General features: G+C 42.6%; 2 protein-coding genes across 3 annotated transcripts in view; both read left to right on the forward strand.

Annotated features, from left to right (window-relative positions):
- ADGRG2 (adhesion G protein-coupled receptor G2) overlaps positions 1-9,261 on the forward strand; it is a 62,597-nt gene extending 53,336 nt beyond the window's left edge. Inside the window, exons 27-29 of the mRNA XM_075775544.1 lie at positions 54-155; positions 887-1,039; positions 6,664-9,261. Of these exons, the coding sequence (XP_075631659.1) occupies positions 54-155; positions 887-1,039; positions 6,664-6,848 (440 nt within the window). The 3' untranslated portion in view covers positions 6,849-9,261. The remainder of the gene's footprint in view (positions 1-53; positions 156-886; positions 1,040-6,663) is intronic.
- A 1,608-nt stretch (positions 9,262-10,869) lies between these two features.
- The window catches only part of PHKA2 (phosphorylase kinase regulatory subunit alpha 2), a 48,018-nt gene continuing 44,730 nt past the window's right edge, over positions 10,870-14,157 (forward strand). Inside the window, exon 1 of one of the 2 annotated variants that reach the window (XM_075775857.1) lies at positions 10,870-11,139. In XM_075775857.1, coding sequence (XP_075631972.1) covers positions 11,062-11,139 — 78 coding nt within the window. In that variant the 5' untranslated portion in view covers positions 10,870-11,061. The remainder of the gene's footprint in view (positions 11,140-14,157) is intronic. The other variant, XM_075775850.1, reaches the window with a different exon arrangement.

The following is a 14,157-nucleotide window of genomic DNA, read 5'->3' on the forward strand; positions in this document are numbered from 1 at the left end:
AAGAAGTAGCAAAAGTCGATTTTGCAACATTCTCTAACGTTATTTTTTTGCAGGGTTCTTCATTTTTATCTTCTATTGTGTAACAAAGGAGAATGTCCGTAAACAGTGGAGAAGATATCTCTGTTGTGGGAAATTCAGGCTGGCTGAAAACTCTGGTAAATATGAATTTTAGTTTTTTTACTTCTGAATACTTATACTCAGTGTTAAGTTCATAGTATTTTGTAATACTTAAAAAGTGTCAATAAATCATATTGCTGCAGTTGCAGGTCTAATTTATTATCCAAGGTAGAATAAACCTACAAAATTACACTCTTTAAGGTGGTAGTCAATGCAGTTCTTACATGCTTACATGCTGTTGCATTAAGCTATAACTGCAGTTGATGTCTTCCACTGCAGTATAAAGGCATGTCTTGCAGAAGACTTTTGATCATAGTTAGAAACTGTAAGATTTGTTCTAGCTTCTGAGTCAACTGTAGTTTTACCAGTGACTTTCACAAAAACAAGGTGAAGCATAGTTTAAACCAAAGAAACTATAAATGATTTTATGTTTTTTTTATTCTGTAGTTGACTTCTCATAAAGCTACATACTTGTTATACAGTTTAACTTAGAGGATCAAGTGTACTTTAGTTTTTTTTCTGATCTGGTCTGCAGTAGCAAAACTATGACAGTTGGCTGCTTGTATTAAAAAAGGGCCAAGAGAAAAAGGAACTAGATTGAAATAATCAAGAATCATGAAATTCTCAGGAGAATATCATTCTGTCTAGAATACTGTGAGGAGAATGGGTAAAGCTTTGTTTTTATTTTAATGCAGTTGCATTATTAACTACATTTTAATATTTTGCTTGTATGAGTTGTGCTATTTTCTGTAACACGTATCTATTGTAGACTGGAGTAGAACTGCTACTAATGGTTTAAAGAAGCAGACTGTAAATCAAGGAGTATCCAGTTCTTCCAATTCCTTACAATCAAACAGTAACTCCACTAACTCTACAACATTGCTAATGAATAATGATTATTCAGTGCACGTGAATGGAAATGGTATGTATAATGCAAAATAGTATTTCTCAAACTATTTTTATTCTTGTTGTCAAACAGAAGTGCTATGCTCTTTCATGCTAATATAAGGTGAAGTGCTGACAAAATATTATTCATAAGTATAGGGTTAGACTATTTCAGGATGTCCTCACAAGTAATACCACACATCTCTTTTAGGGGACTACAGACAAAGGTTTAAAATATCAATTTCTCCTACTCACTGGGAACTCTTGATTTATATATCAAATAGTAAGTAATATTCATTATTAGAGCAATTACTTAGCAGAAGCTGCTTTTAACGCTTTTCTTGTCACCTGAATACATGACAGTAAACTTCAAGCATGTTTTAAAACAGTTCATATTTTCAACTTTATGAAAACAAACATTGCCTGAAGAAGAAAGAAATATAGGATAATAATATAGCTTGAAAGTATGAAAGAAATCATGCAGGAGGTAATATGAGGAAGAACATTAATGGCATGCGTACATGGAAGCTGCTTATCAGAGGAGAAGTAAGAGAAAATGGAGACTGTAACTTATAAAATCACCTCAGTGAAGAGGGCACTGCTGAGAGGGCTACTGTTGGCTGCAGAGTTAAGTGTTGAAACAGAATTTCTCTATAGCTCTTTATTTCCCCTGTGGGGTTTTTAAGGATGTTTTTGCCTAACAGAAATATACCTTTGCTGCAAGAAACAACTCTTAAGAAGTAAAATTCTCTATCCTTCATGTTCTAACACAGGACTGTCCTCTGAACTGTTAACTTCTGCTCTGTTCCTGAGAAGTTGAAATGCAAGTGTATGTAGCACTCCAATCAATTTCACTTGCAAATTGGTGTAGCTTATTTGTCTATTCAGAAAGCTAGATACAAACCTCCACTGAATGTACTTAAAAAATGATCGTTTTGCAGTGGACATAATCTAGTTTTTCACACACTTGCTGGACACGTCATGCTGCTGATTTGAGCTCTCAGGAAAGACAATCAATTTTTCAAAGAGAAAAATAACTTAGACATATGTAATGTATAAAAGCCCAAGTTGAGCAAAACTTACAAGACATTACTCCTGTGTGCCTAAGGCATTTTTCCCAATTGATCAAGAGTTGAAGCTAAGAAGTCATGCTGTCAGCTGGATTCTTTAGTATGACGTTGTAGAACATGCTCACAGAGGCTGTGTTGTGCTTGTTTCCTGGCATATGCTGTCAGAAGACAGCAGATAATCAGCAGGATACTCTCAGCAGGTAATCTCTCAGATGTACAGAGTAAAAGCTATGGAATTCGTATGTGCTGCCCCCTTAATAGGTTACTGTCCATTTGGATGTACTAGCTGCATATTGTAAAGAAATCACAATACTTCAGGAAATAGCATTTGGACATGCCCTGAACCGCTTTCCAAACTGAGCTTGTAAAATTAGTTTTTAGGGGTTTTTTTTTGTTTGGTTTGGTTTTTTGGGTTTTTTTGTCATTCCTTTATACAAGCTCTCTGTTTGGATACCACACAGTGCAATAATTAACATACTTTGTATCTAACAGGTCAGTTGAGAACCAGAATCCAGTAACTCTCACTGTCATCAAATATAAAGCAAGGCAGTATTTTTAGGTAGAAGCAATACCTTTTAAAGAGAGCAAAATATTCAGGCACAAAAGCCTGGATGTCTTGTAGGGCTTTTTTCCAGCTACGTTAGTTACTCTGATGGAAGATGCCATCTCCCTGGAACTTTTGACGTGCTTACACGCAGCTACAAAAGCATTTTGGCTACTTTTTTCAACAGAAAGAAAGATAGCATAAATGTTTTATTGAATTTGTTTGTTGTAGCAACTGAGTCCTGTCGTGGCTTTCCAGAACAAGTTTTTGTTGATTTGGGTAGTATTTTAGAATGAGATGCAAAATTGATCTAAACCATTGAGCAATGCCAATTCTGTGTGACATGCCCCAGTTCTGTCCTAGTTTAGAGCAATGCCAATTCTGTGTTCTGTGCTCCAGTTCTGTCCTAGTTTATTCACATAATTAGATCTTTCCAGTGTGAGAGTCTGTGTCCTGTGCCAACAGCTTCTCAGAAAAAGCACCTGAAAGAACTCTGATAGAACTTTGTTCCTATACAGTCACGAACACAGATGTCTCAGGTGACCCACCTCATCGCCTCTTGTATTTTATTGTATGTTTTGAGTGCTGTGAACCCTGTACCACATCCTCCATTCATATCAAAAGGGTTGTATGATACCTTGTCTGCATAGTTAGTTTGACTAAATAATCCTTCTGGGTCTTTAGGACTTCCACAAGAAGCGGGTAAACTTATGCTTGGATAGAGCTGATCCTCCTAGCAAAGCTCTGAGGCAATGCCTTCCAAACATGGGGCAGTTGTATCTCAGAAGAGATGGGCAAATGCCTCCAAAAGGTACTGCCTCCATCAGTTGATTGTTAGATAGGAACATGGGACCTTTGCTGTACCTGATTTCCCTGCTCTCACAACTAGAACTTCAACATAACATGGCAATACTTCATATTAAAAAGTGAGCTCCAAATAGAAAACACTCTAGAAATTAAGACCTATGTCACAGAACCATAGAATCATAGAATTGTTTTGGTTGGAAAAGACCTGTAAGATCATCGAGTCCAACTGTTAACGTAGCACTGCCAACTCCACCACTAAACTATGTCCCTAAGCGCCACATCTACACGTCTTCTAAATACCTCCAAGGATGGTGACTCAACCGCTTCCCTGGGCAGCCTGTTCCAATGCCTGACCACTCTTTCGGTGAAGAAATTTTTCCTCATATCCAATCTAAACCTCCCCTGATGCAACTTGAGGCCATTTCCTCTTGTCCTATCAATTGTTAGTTGGGAGAAGAGACTGACACCCTCCTCAATACGACCTCCTTTCAGGTAGTTGTAGAGAGTGGTAAGGTCTCCCCTCAGCCCCCTTTTCTTCAGGCTAAACCTCAGTTCCTCAGCCGCTCCTCATAAAGCTTGTGCTCCAGACCCTTCCCCAGCTTCGCTGCCCTTCTCTGGACGTGCTCCAGGACCTCAATGTCCTTCTTGTAGTGAGGGGCCCAAAACTGAACACAGCACTCGACGTGTGGCCTCACCAGTCCTGAGTACAGGGGAACAATCACTTCCCTAGTCCTGCTGGCCACACTATTTCTGATACAAACCAGGATGTTGTTGGCCTTCTTGGCCACCTGGGCACACTGCTGGCTCATATTCAGCCACCTGTCGACCAGCACCCCCAGGTCCTTTTCCTCGGAGCAGCTTTCCAGCCACTCTTGCCCAAGCCTGTAGTGTTGCTTGGGGTTGTTGTGACCCAAGTGCAGGACCCGGCACTTGGCCTTGTTGAACCTCATACAGCTGGCCTTGGCCCATCGATCCAGCCTTTCCAGATTCCTCTGTAGAGCCTTCCTACCCTCAAGCAGATCAATACTCCTGCCCAACTTGGGTAGAATATATGTAAGTATGTACAGTACATAAATAAACACTTAGTGGTTTTAGCCTTCCTACTTCCACTGAAATGCTATTCCAGATGCAGGATTGAATGAGTTGGCATGGTAAGTTTGGGGTGTCTATACGGCCTGTGGCTTTGCTTGCCTACTGGACTGTTGTTCATAGAATAGCCTGCCTTTCTTCTCAGATTTTGCCCTAACATGAGGCCACAGCTATTTTGAACGCTGCTTCTAAAATAAAACAGTTGTAGTCAGGAGGGGGTTAAACTATATATGCACTGTAAATGCACAATTACAGTGACAGCAAGTATGGTTATTTTCTGTCATTTCAGTCTTTATCTGATTTTAATTGATTAACAAAGCTGTTCTGCTCATTTTACCCTGTTTACATTTGTGCCTGTTTTAGTGCTTGATGGCCTTTCACATTAATAATTAAATATTAGACTTTATATTCAAGAGGTTTTGCATAATCTGTTGGGCCATTGCTTCTGTTTTGTGGGTCCAGTGGCAGCTCAGTAATTTGGCATGGAATTTGTAGTCTGTCTTTGACAGCCATCACCACAAACCCGCTCCCTTAAACTCCCAGCCCAAGATGTTTAAAATAAGTTATATTCATTACATTTTCAAACTGGTAGTAAGCTTTATCAGCTAGAAATACACGTTAACATCTTATTTAAAAAATTCCACCTCTCATTCCAAAGAAAAGTTTGTCAATGAGACTTTGATGCAACTGATACACTGACATCTGCTTCAATCAATAGGATACCTGCTGAAAGGTGTGCAGTCTGCCTAAAGTGAAGGATTAGTTTCTAGAGGAAGTGTTTGGGTAGACCGATACTAAACCTGTGTGCTTGGGGGCCCTGGCCCAAGCAGAATAGAGAAGAGCAGTCCAGCCCAGTCACTCAAGCTGCAGAATCCTTTCTGCAGGAGGGATTAAGTTCAGAGGAGGGATGTCACCAAATACTTCTCCCTCTGGTGACTCCAACCAGAAATAGTTGAAGAGCATCCTGTAATGTGGCCCTGCCCCTTCTGGAAAGGTTCAGAAGTATGAGGTAGTGCGAGAGTGAAAGGGGAGGACAGAGCCAAAGCAGAATTCTGCTCCAGGATATATGAGGTATTTGATGCAAGGAATCCAGGCGTACTAGAGAGGATCAGGTTTTGATCCCTGAAATAGAGTCATCTTTCACTGCCTAGAGGTTTCTCACCAGTGTTTTCCCTACTCCTGAAAGCATAAACTGCAGCAGTTTCTACCTTCACTATTGTGTCTTTTCAGTAGAGTTACTGAAATCTACTGAATCGTGATGGAGTTTGTATATGAAGTGTTGTGAATATTAACAGAAATAGCAAACTTGGATGTTTTATGTTTTTTATTAATTCTATTTCTGGCATAAATCATAGAAACATAGAATGATTCTATGATTCTATTTTATGATTCTGTGATTCTGTATCAGGATGCTGGCAGATCTTTTAAACTTGACTGCTTTGCAGGGAAAAAAAATCCAACTAGAAGCATTTGCACAAATACTTAAAAAAATCTTAGTTCTCATCAAAATTATCTACAGTGTAATGCACAGAGGTAGCAGATTCTATCCAGTGAATTGAGCTTTCGTGGAGCGTTTCATTAATAGGCTGCAATCAGCAGTGGCATTACACATGTTCATTGTAGATTCACCTAATTTGTAAGATTCTCAGTCTAAATGTGGCTTAGACCTGTGATGGGACCTAGGTCATATTCTGATTGTCCTCCAGAAATAAAGGCTGCAAGTCAAGTGCCTTTCAAAGGAAAACAAAAATACTTGTTTTCTCAAACACTTTCTTGTTTCAGATGCATGGCAAACCTGAGAAACCTTTTTAACTTAACTTGTTAAAGCAAAACTAGAATGAGAAGTATTTTGCATCTTATCTAGTGATATTTATTCCAAGTCAAAGTCTACATTCTGAGAATTGTGACCTTTGCTGCTTAAAATATGGAATCCTATTGTGCATAAATATGTTAACATCTGTCAAATCTCTTACTGATTTCACAGAGGAAAAGAAATACGTATATAATATGCAGAGAAAAATCCACATTTTGACATTGTTGCAGGGATAAAATGAGAGTGCATGAACTCCCTACGGTGACTGAAAAAGCATAGGAGACTTGATTCTGAACCCTTCTGATAGGGGATGGTTTTTTCTTTCTTTGTTTCAACAGGCCATCTTTCCAGTGAGAAGAATGGTGTTTCTTTCAGTGTACAGAATGGTGATGTGTGTCTCCATGACTTTTCAGGCAAACAACTTGTATTTCAAGAAAAGGATGATACAGGCAGCCAAAAAAGCCGTATCTCACTCAGAAGGACTTCAAAGCGGGGAAGCCTAACTTTTATTGAGAAAATGTGATTTCCTTTTAAACAGCACACTGTTTTACAGTGTGAAGTACAGATTTACTTAAACAGTTTTACATAATGTGAGCAGACCAAGAACTGATTTTATTTAATATATGGTACTGGAACTTCAAGGCAGCCATGCAATGGATTCACAAGGACAATTTATTTTTTTTTTAAAGGAAGCTACTATTTTGAGAGGGTATCTTGGATGTCGAATTACAGCTGGCACATTTCCATTTTGATTCTTCATTAGAGGATTTTTTGAGTTTTTTTACATTTAAAGGAGAGTTTTGTTTAGATTTTTTTCATTGCAACTAAGTATCTGGATATAATGCATAATAGTATTGTATAAATGTAGGAAGTTACAACTTGAGAAACGATGCTATCTTTAAAAATGTTAGCTACACTGTCTTCAACATTTTGTATATTGTAGTAGCAAACTCTATAGTGATGTACATAAGCAGAAAAATATCAACCTTTAAGCATCTTGATGATACTTTTATATTTATTTCTTGTAATATAAATTTAAATATTCCTATGTATAGCAAAATAATTGGTATTTTGTTTTAACTTTTAAGTTTGCATTTGTCTTTAATTGAAATAATTAACTTTAACATAGAATGATACAGAAGTTAATTTGTTCAGTAAGTGAAATCACTTACAGTGGTTTAAATATATTCAGTAGATACAGAACTGTAAATACAAACACTATCAGTCTTGAACCTTTAGCGACCTCTTAGTACACACACCACAGAGGGATAGAAACTGGGTGTTGTCAAAGTAGAGTGCCATGAATGAGGGAGTGATAAAGTAGTCAGTAGGTTATTAAATACAACTAAGTTACGTTAGTGGCTTGAGTAAGTCAATGGGAACTTTTGCCATTGATTTCAGCAGGGTCAGTATTTTATCTTGAGTGGTGGCTCCAGAGATTAAACACACTGCAATTTCTTATTTGCAATGATAAAGAAAATTAGAGAAGTGTTACTTTTTTGAAGAAAAAATACAGAGAATAAATGCCAGTTGCTCTATTTAGTAGCTGAGAAATTGCTTGTTTCAGTGTGTGGCTGTTTTTTAAGGGGCAGCTCTTGAGCTATTCTAATGAGTATTTCTGCTCGTACTTTGGCCCTTGGTTGGCAAGCCACATCCTGAGGGCCTAGCTCAGTAATTCCTGAAGCAAAATTTCATTCCGTTTGTGCTATTTATCTGATAAAGCTGAATTTTGGCTCTTCATGCACAACAGCTGAAAGAAAATAGAGCCCATACAACATCGTGAAGATTCTTCCTGAACAGAAATTACCCTGAGCCCTGGTTGTGCCTCTTCTTCCTCACACGAGTGTACAGCTGCGGCCATTGCTTTTTTTTCCTTGTGTTCTTGGTCAAAGGTCGGATGCACCTGGAGCAAGAGCTAGAACAAACTGGTGCCACACTGTGGAGTGCCAGGCCCTGCAGAGGGGATTTTTTGAGGCAGATGCTTGCTGGAAGGGAGCAAGGGCTTTGCTTTCCCAGAGGACACAGTAGGGAACCCTGGAAACACTCTTCTCAACAAAAAGCATCAGTGAAATGCCTCCTGTTTGGGGCTCTGTTGTAGTTCAGCAATCGAACCTCTTCAGTACTCAAGCCCTCTTGTGGTTCTGTATGCAGCGCATGGGTTCTTTTGGTCACCTGTGTCCAAGACTACTCTGAGTATGCTTTTACAGTGAGAATTTAAAGTATTTGTTGTGTTTATCCACAAGGTTTTAACTGCATGTTAATAAAAGACTGTACTGGAATGCTAGTAGCTGGAATGCATTTCTGTGAATGCTTTAACTATTTGGCAATTGCCTTTGCACTGTTTCTTGTAAATTTATTTAATGTTCTTGTATTTATATTTTCAACTGTAAAAAAAGTAATAAATTTACAGCAAGTAGAACATGTAAAATATGTAAACTTTGTCTTTTAGGTAACTGTGTCATTATAGTGGGCTGTGTTACAATTCTTCAGATTACATGAGCTGCAGTATGTAATTACCTCTTGGAGAAAATGCTGACCTAGCCCTTACATTTATTGTCTTCCACATATTTTACCTTTCATGTTTCTAGCAGATGTTTTTTAGCAGAGAAAACCCTGGCGTAAGTCTGTCTAGTCACTGCTGGCCCTCAGGTCTGCTGAAGCTCTTCCACAAGAATGCTATGAGCAGAAGCATGTAGCTGAGTTTGGCTTCAGTAATTAAATTACCTATGGAAACGCATATCCCACTGTCACTGACCTGCTTGGAGTCTTCTTTTGTTTTTATTTTTGCACACTAACATATGTTAGGATTCTTTTAATCATTTTTACTTGATTTATTCCTGGAGGTGGGGAGTCTTTTCTGACTTTGCCACTTAAAAGCATGCACATACTGTAGTAAAATTTTGCACACACAGCAGCATATTATTTTAGCTCCGTGAATAATTGTCATCATTAAACTAGCTTAAAAAGTGTTTGCACGTTGGGTGTCGTCGTATCCTTTCAGTACTTCCTCTCTTGTGCACTGCTAACATTTCAGCCCTGGCAGCCCAGAGCTTGATGAAAGCTGCAACCCCTTCCCAGAATGCAAAGGAAAATTCTATGCATCAATTTTGTGGCTGCAAAGCTAACTCGGGGACTTCTGTAAGGAGGCTGTGAGCTTAGTCATAGATAAACAGCAACATGCTGTGTAGAGCTGGCACCATCTTGCTCAACAAACCTGTTCCCTGCATGTACGCAATCTTCTCTGTAAAAAGGAGTGCCCTGAAGCAGGAAGCTCGTGCAGAGTTCAGGGGAGAGCAAACTGGTCCATGTTCTGGGACTGTGCAGCCTTCACTGAGCTGCAGCGGCAGGGCTCTGGCTGATGGCGTTGGGAGTGCTCTGTCGCCTTCCTGCAGGAATGCCTGGCAGCCATCGCTGAACAAACAGGTCTCCTTTTAAGACTGTTTTCTCAGCCATGGTTGGCAGTTACACAGTCAATGAAGTAAGCACAGCAAAAAAACAGTTACAAAATTAAAACTGTTAATGCTGTAATTTCACACAAGAAGAAAAAAACACAACAGAAAAAGAAAAATCTGAAGTCTGAGTGAACCCCACACCTTCAGCTACTCTGCAACATCCTATGTGTGCTTCAGCACCCATCCACACTTACCATTGGGGTTTTTGCTGTTGCCAGGAGCACAGAAGGAACTCCCTGAAGATTTTGCAACTGTATGTAACATACCTTTTTTTTTTTTTTCTCTCTTTTAAGTCTTTGTCAAATTTCTGTGCCTTGGTTCTCTTTGCCTGACTTCCCTTTCTGCTCACTCCTGTCCTACCCATGTTAGGGAATTGCAGTGTGAAAGCACGTCCGTCATGCAAGGGCAAATCGGGTCAAAAGTGCACGTTACCGAATGCCCTAGTGAGTGCCTATGGGAATAGCAGGTTCGTTTCCATCAGAAATCACTAAATATTGTTTATTAAGTTGGAAAGTCAAGGCTGGGGTGTGAAGACACCTGATAAAGGGGTTTTTTTTTTCCCCTTTCATTCTATCAGATCTCCAAACGGTATTTTTTAAGGCTGAAAAAAAAGGCTTCCAACAAATGTTCTCACATTTTGCATTTTATCTTACGAACTTAAAGGCTGTATAAAACCGCCTTTATTTTTGACAATGTAGCCCGACTTTTCTCCCTGTCGCGCTACTGCTGCCGCTGCTCGCCCCTGCCTTTGCTCCTAGTTAGTCCCCTGGGCATTGACCCCCCCCCCCCCCCCCGGTGACCCCAGGGCTGCGGTGCCTGCCGTCCCTCACGCTCGCCCTTCCCCTGCCGCTTCCCAGGGCAGCGTGGGGAGGCTCGGAAAAGCACCTGCAAACACCGCCGGGAAAAGTCTGCTGGTTCTTCACAAAAGCTGAATTTAGGATTTCAAGCATCACACCTGCAACGGAAGGGCTTCGGCTCTCTGGGGGTCCGCAGGCTGCCACGCCTCCACCCGCCGCCGAGACAGCCCGCCTTCGCCCGCTCGCCCGCCCGGAGGGAGGGGGCCGATCTCCCTGCTCCGCTCCGCCCCGCCCTGTCCCGCCTCGCCGGCAGGAGGGCGGGCTGGCGCGCCGCGCACGCCGGCAGGCAGGGCGGGAGGAGGCCGCTGCCGCCATCTCCGGGTGCCGTTGCGGCGCTGATCGCGACCGGTAGGGAGCGGGCGGGACTGGCAGCGGGGCCGGTTGAGGCGCGGGGCGGCGGGCGGGCCAGTCAGCCGGCTGTGGGGCGATGAGGAGTCGCAGCAACTCGGGGGTGCGCCTGGACGGCTACGCCCGCCTGGTCCAGCGGACGATCCTGTGCCACCAGGTGAGGGCAGCTGCCGCCGCGGGACGCCTGTTTGGGTCTGGGGGCGCCCGGCGCGATGGGGCCGGCCGGGGAGCGGGGAGGCCGTGGCGGGGGGCGCGGGGGCCTCCGACGGAGCGGCTGGAGTTGCCGCGGCCGGTGACCGCAGCCTGGTTGCACAAGGGGCGCGACGGGGCCGGGGGAAGAAAATACCTCCTCTCCCCGGCGCGTGGCCTCCTTTCGGTACCTCCTTTCCCCGCCTGAGGAGAAGCTCAGGGAAAGCTGAGGTGGCGCCGATCTTCGGGGGTGCTCGCTGGCCGCTTATATAAATGCACGTTGGAAGGTACGTGGAAAATACAGCAAGTCTGAGGTTGCAAACAATAATAATACTGTGTATAGAATGTGCTCATGTGTTATACACACCCACCCGTTGTAACACTGTATATGTACATGCCCGTAACACAATCAAACCCCAGTAACGCAGAGCTCCCTAGCGGGGCCTCTGAAATCTGTCGGCATCAGCTCGGTGTGAATCCAGGACAGAGCGGGGTTCGCAGTGCTTGGTGCGGTACGTGTGTGCGGCGGTGCACGTCCGAGAGATTCCCGTCCCCGACCTGCTGCTGGTGCAGCCTGTGCGGCGTGGGGTTCCGTGGAGCCGCTTGTCTCGGTGTTGTGTTGCTTGAGCTCCGGCGTGTCGGGCAGGGCTGCCTGCGTGTGTGAGCAGTAACAGAACGAAGATGTCAGGGCTGGTAGGAAAACACTGTTACCCACACTATGTTTTTTGGCCAGCACATATACATAACCGTGCAATGTAGTGTTCTCTGCTTTAATGTGCTCGCTTTGCCCAGGAGGGCTCTGAGAACTCACAGCGTTCTTCTGCATGCTTCGGTTAAAACAGTCCAGTACCTAAAGCTGAGAGCAACAGGGGTTTTTTGCACAAATTCATTCCCATATATACTTAGTTGCTGAGTTGCAAGAAACTGGAAAGCAGTGAAAGAAGAGGTTAGGACCGAAATCCACTTAGGTTGGTCATGGGCATAGGGTCCAGATACCTGTGAATTAATGTTTGTGTACTAATTATTATAAACTCATCAGAAACAAATGCAAGAATATGGTATAAGTGGTGTGAGAAGTTAATTAGGCGCTCTCGCTGTGCTGGGGTGCAGGAAATGCTTTGAGTTGTGTTCTTGTCTCGGCCTTTTGTCTGCAGGATGACCTTGGACAAGTTACTTTGGCTTCCAGTGCCTGACTTGATTTCCATGTTTATAGAATGAGGATGCCGGTAACAGCCTCCATTAGAGGAGAGATGGAGCCTCTGAGATCCAGAGATTAAACATGCCTTGTGAAAGCATGGTATTAATAGTTAATAATAAAAAGGGTAGCTTAATGCTAATGTGGGAGTTTATACCAGTGACCCAGAATTTTGTAATTGCTATTTACAGTGCTTGGATGCGTGTTCACGACTCAGTGCTGCCCTTTCTGCTGAGTGTTCAATGCTGGGGAGAGTTCAGAGATGAGGGAAGGAGATAAATAAGTTTTCTTCTGTGTGTGGAAAGCAAGTCACAGGATAGCAGCAAGGCAGAGGGACAACAATATCACAAGAGGGCCCAGAGAGATGCTGCAAGGTGTTTAGATTTGTTGTCTTTATCAATACTCTTTATGGCTTTTCACTGCTATAGATTGAAAATGTCCTGCTCAGCTGGGTGAAGAGATGCAGTGCTTACTTGGGCAAGTTAGGATGCTTGTCTTTAGGCCACATGCAGCCCTGTCTTGCTTGGGAGCAGAATAGCCTGTGGTGGACTGGGTTGGGCTGCTGCTTCACTACTGCTAGTGCCTTCTTGGTGCCTTCAGGACAGATCCAGGGAGGGGAATTTAAGCCATTGGTTTGCCCAGGAGCAGCCTGGCAGAAGAGCCAGGAGGCATTTAAGATGCTTCTGGGGTGATGCCGCTCAGCGCAGGGGTGATGTGTGACTGTGACCTTGTACCTTGCATCCACAAGTGTGCCAGATATGCAGCCTTGGCACGTCAGCTGGTGCGCTGATGAAGGGCAGTAACAAGCTTGCTCTTGTAAGGATGCAGCAAGAAGAACACATAGTTAGCTCAGGAACTTTTTGCTTTGATAAGAAGGTGTTCAGTACACTAGGAGTCAGGTTTCTCAGTAGCAGCAATTGATCTTGCGTTCATTCCAATCACTCTAAATCAACGTCATTTTAGAGGCAAATTTTACTTCAGAATATAAATGCACTACCAGGCAGCCATGCATTCAAAGCACAGGTCCGGACCCCTCACCAGGGTTGACAGTTTTCCGTATGCGACACCTTGCAGGATTGGATCTGTAGCAAATTTTTTCCTGTTTTGCAAGTGTTACGTTCTGCTGATCAGTCCCTGCAGCATGCATGGTGATAGATACGATCCTGTTAAAGGTTGTACAAGGAGGATAAGACCAAACTACTGGCCCCTGTCTCGTGCCCTTGCATCAGTTATACCAACCTGCTGTGGTGTGGGTCTGCCAGCTGTTGCACGTGCCCTTGGGGACAGGAGCCAGAGGGGTGCTTCGATACTGTAGCTCAGCAAGCACTGAAGAGCATCACCAGACAGCTGTTCTCAGCTGCTTATTACACTTGTTAATTTGAATGTGATAAGAAAATAAATGTGAATCTTAAGATATGTCCATAAAATAGCAAAACTTAACGTCTGTATGCATTTTAAGTATTGCTAGGGTACTATAAGAGAAAAGCATATGGAGCTGATAAGGAAAGCACATCTGGCATACATTTATGGGTAACTCCAATTGTGTTATGTCTGGTTTCAAGCAACAGTCTATCTGCAAACTTTGCTAGACCTTACATTGGTTTTCATCTGGTGGATCAATGAGACAGATGCAAATTTAATAGATTTTCAGCAAGATGCTAAATGTGATCTCACTTGTATTGCTGCTCTGGTTAGAACCGTGCTATTTTTGTGCCTGTATTGCTGAAGTTCTTATTAACGTCTGGTCCCCTGTAGGAACTGGTGTTGTGTTCTGGATTTTTTTTTTTTTTT

This window comes from Balearica regulorum, chromosome 1, assembly GCF_011004875.1.
Source record: "Balearica regulorum gibbericeps isolate bBalReg1 chromosome 1, bBalReg1.pri, whole genome shotgun sequence".
In the NCBI taxonomy this organism is placed as follows: Eukaryota; Metazoa; Chordata; class Aves; order Gruiformes; family Gruidae; genus Balearica; species Balearica regulorum.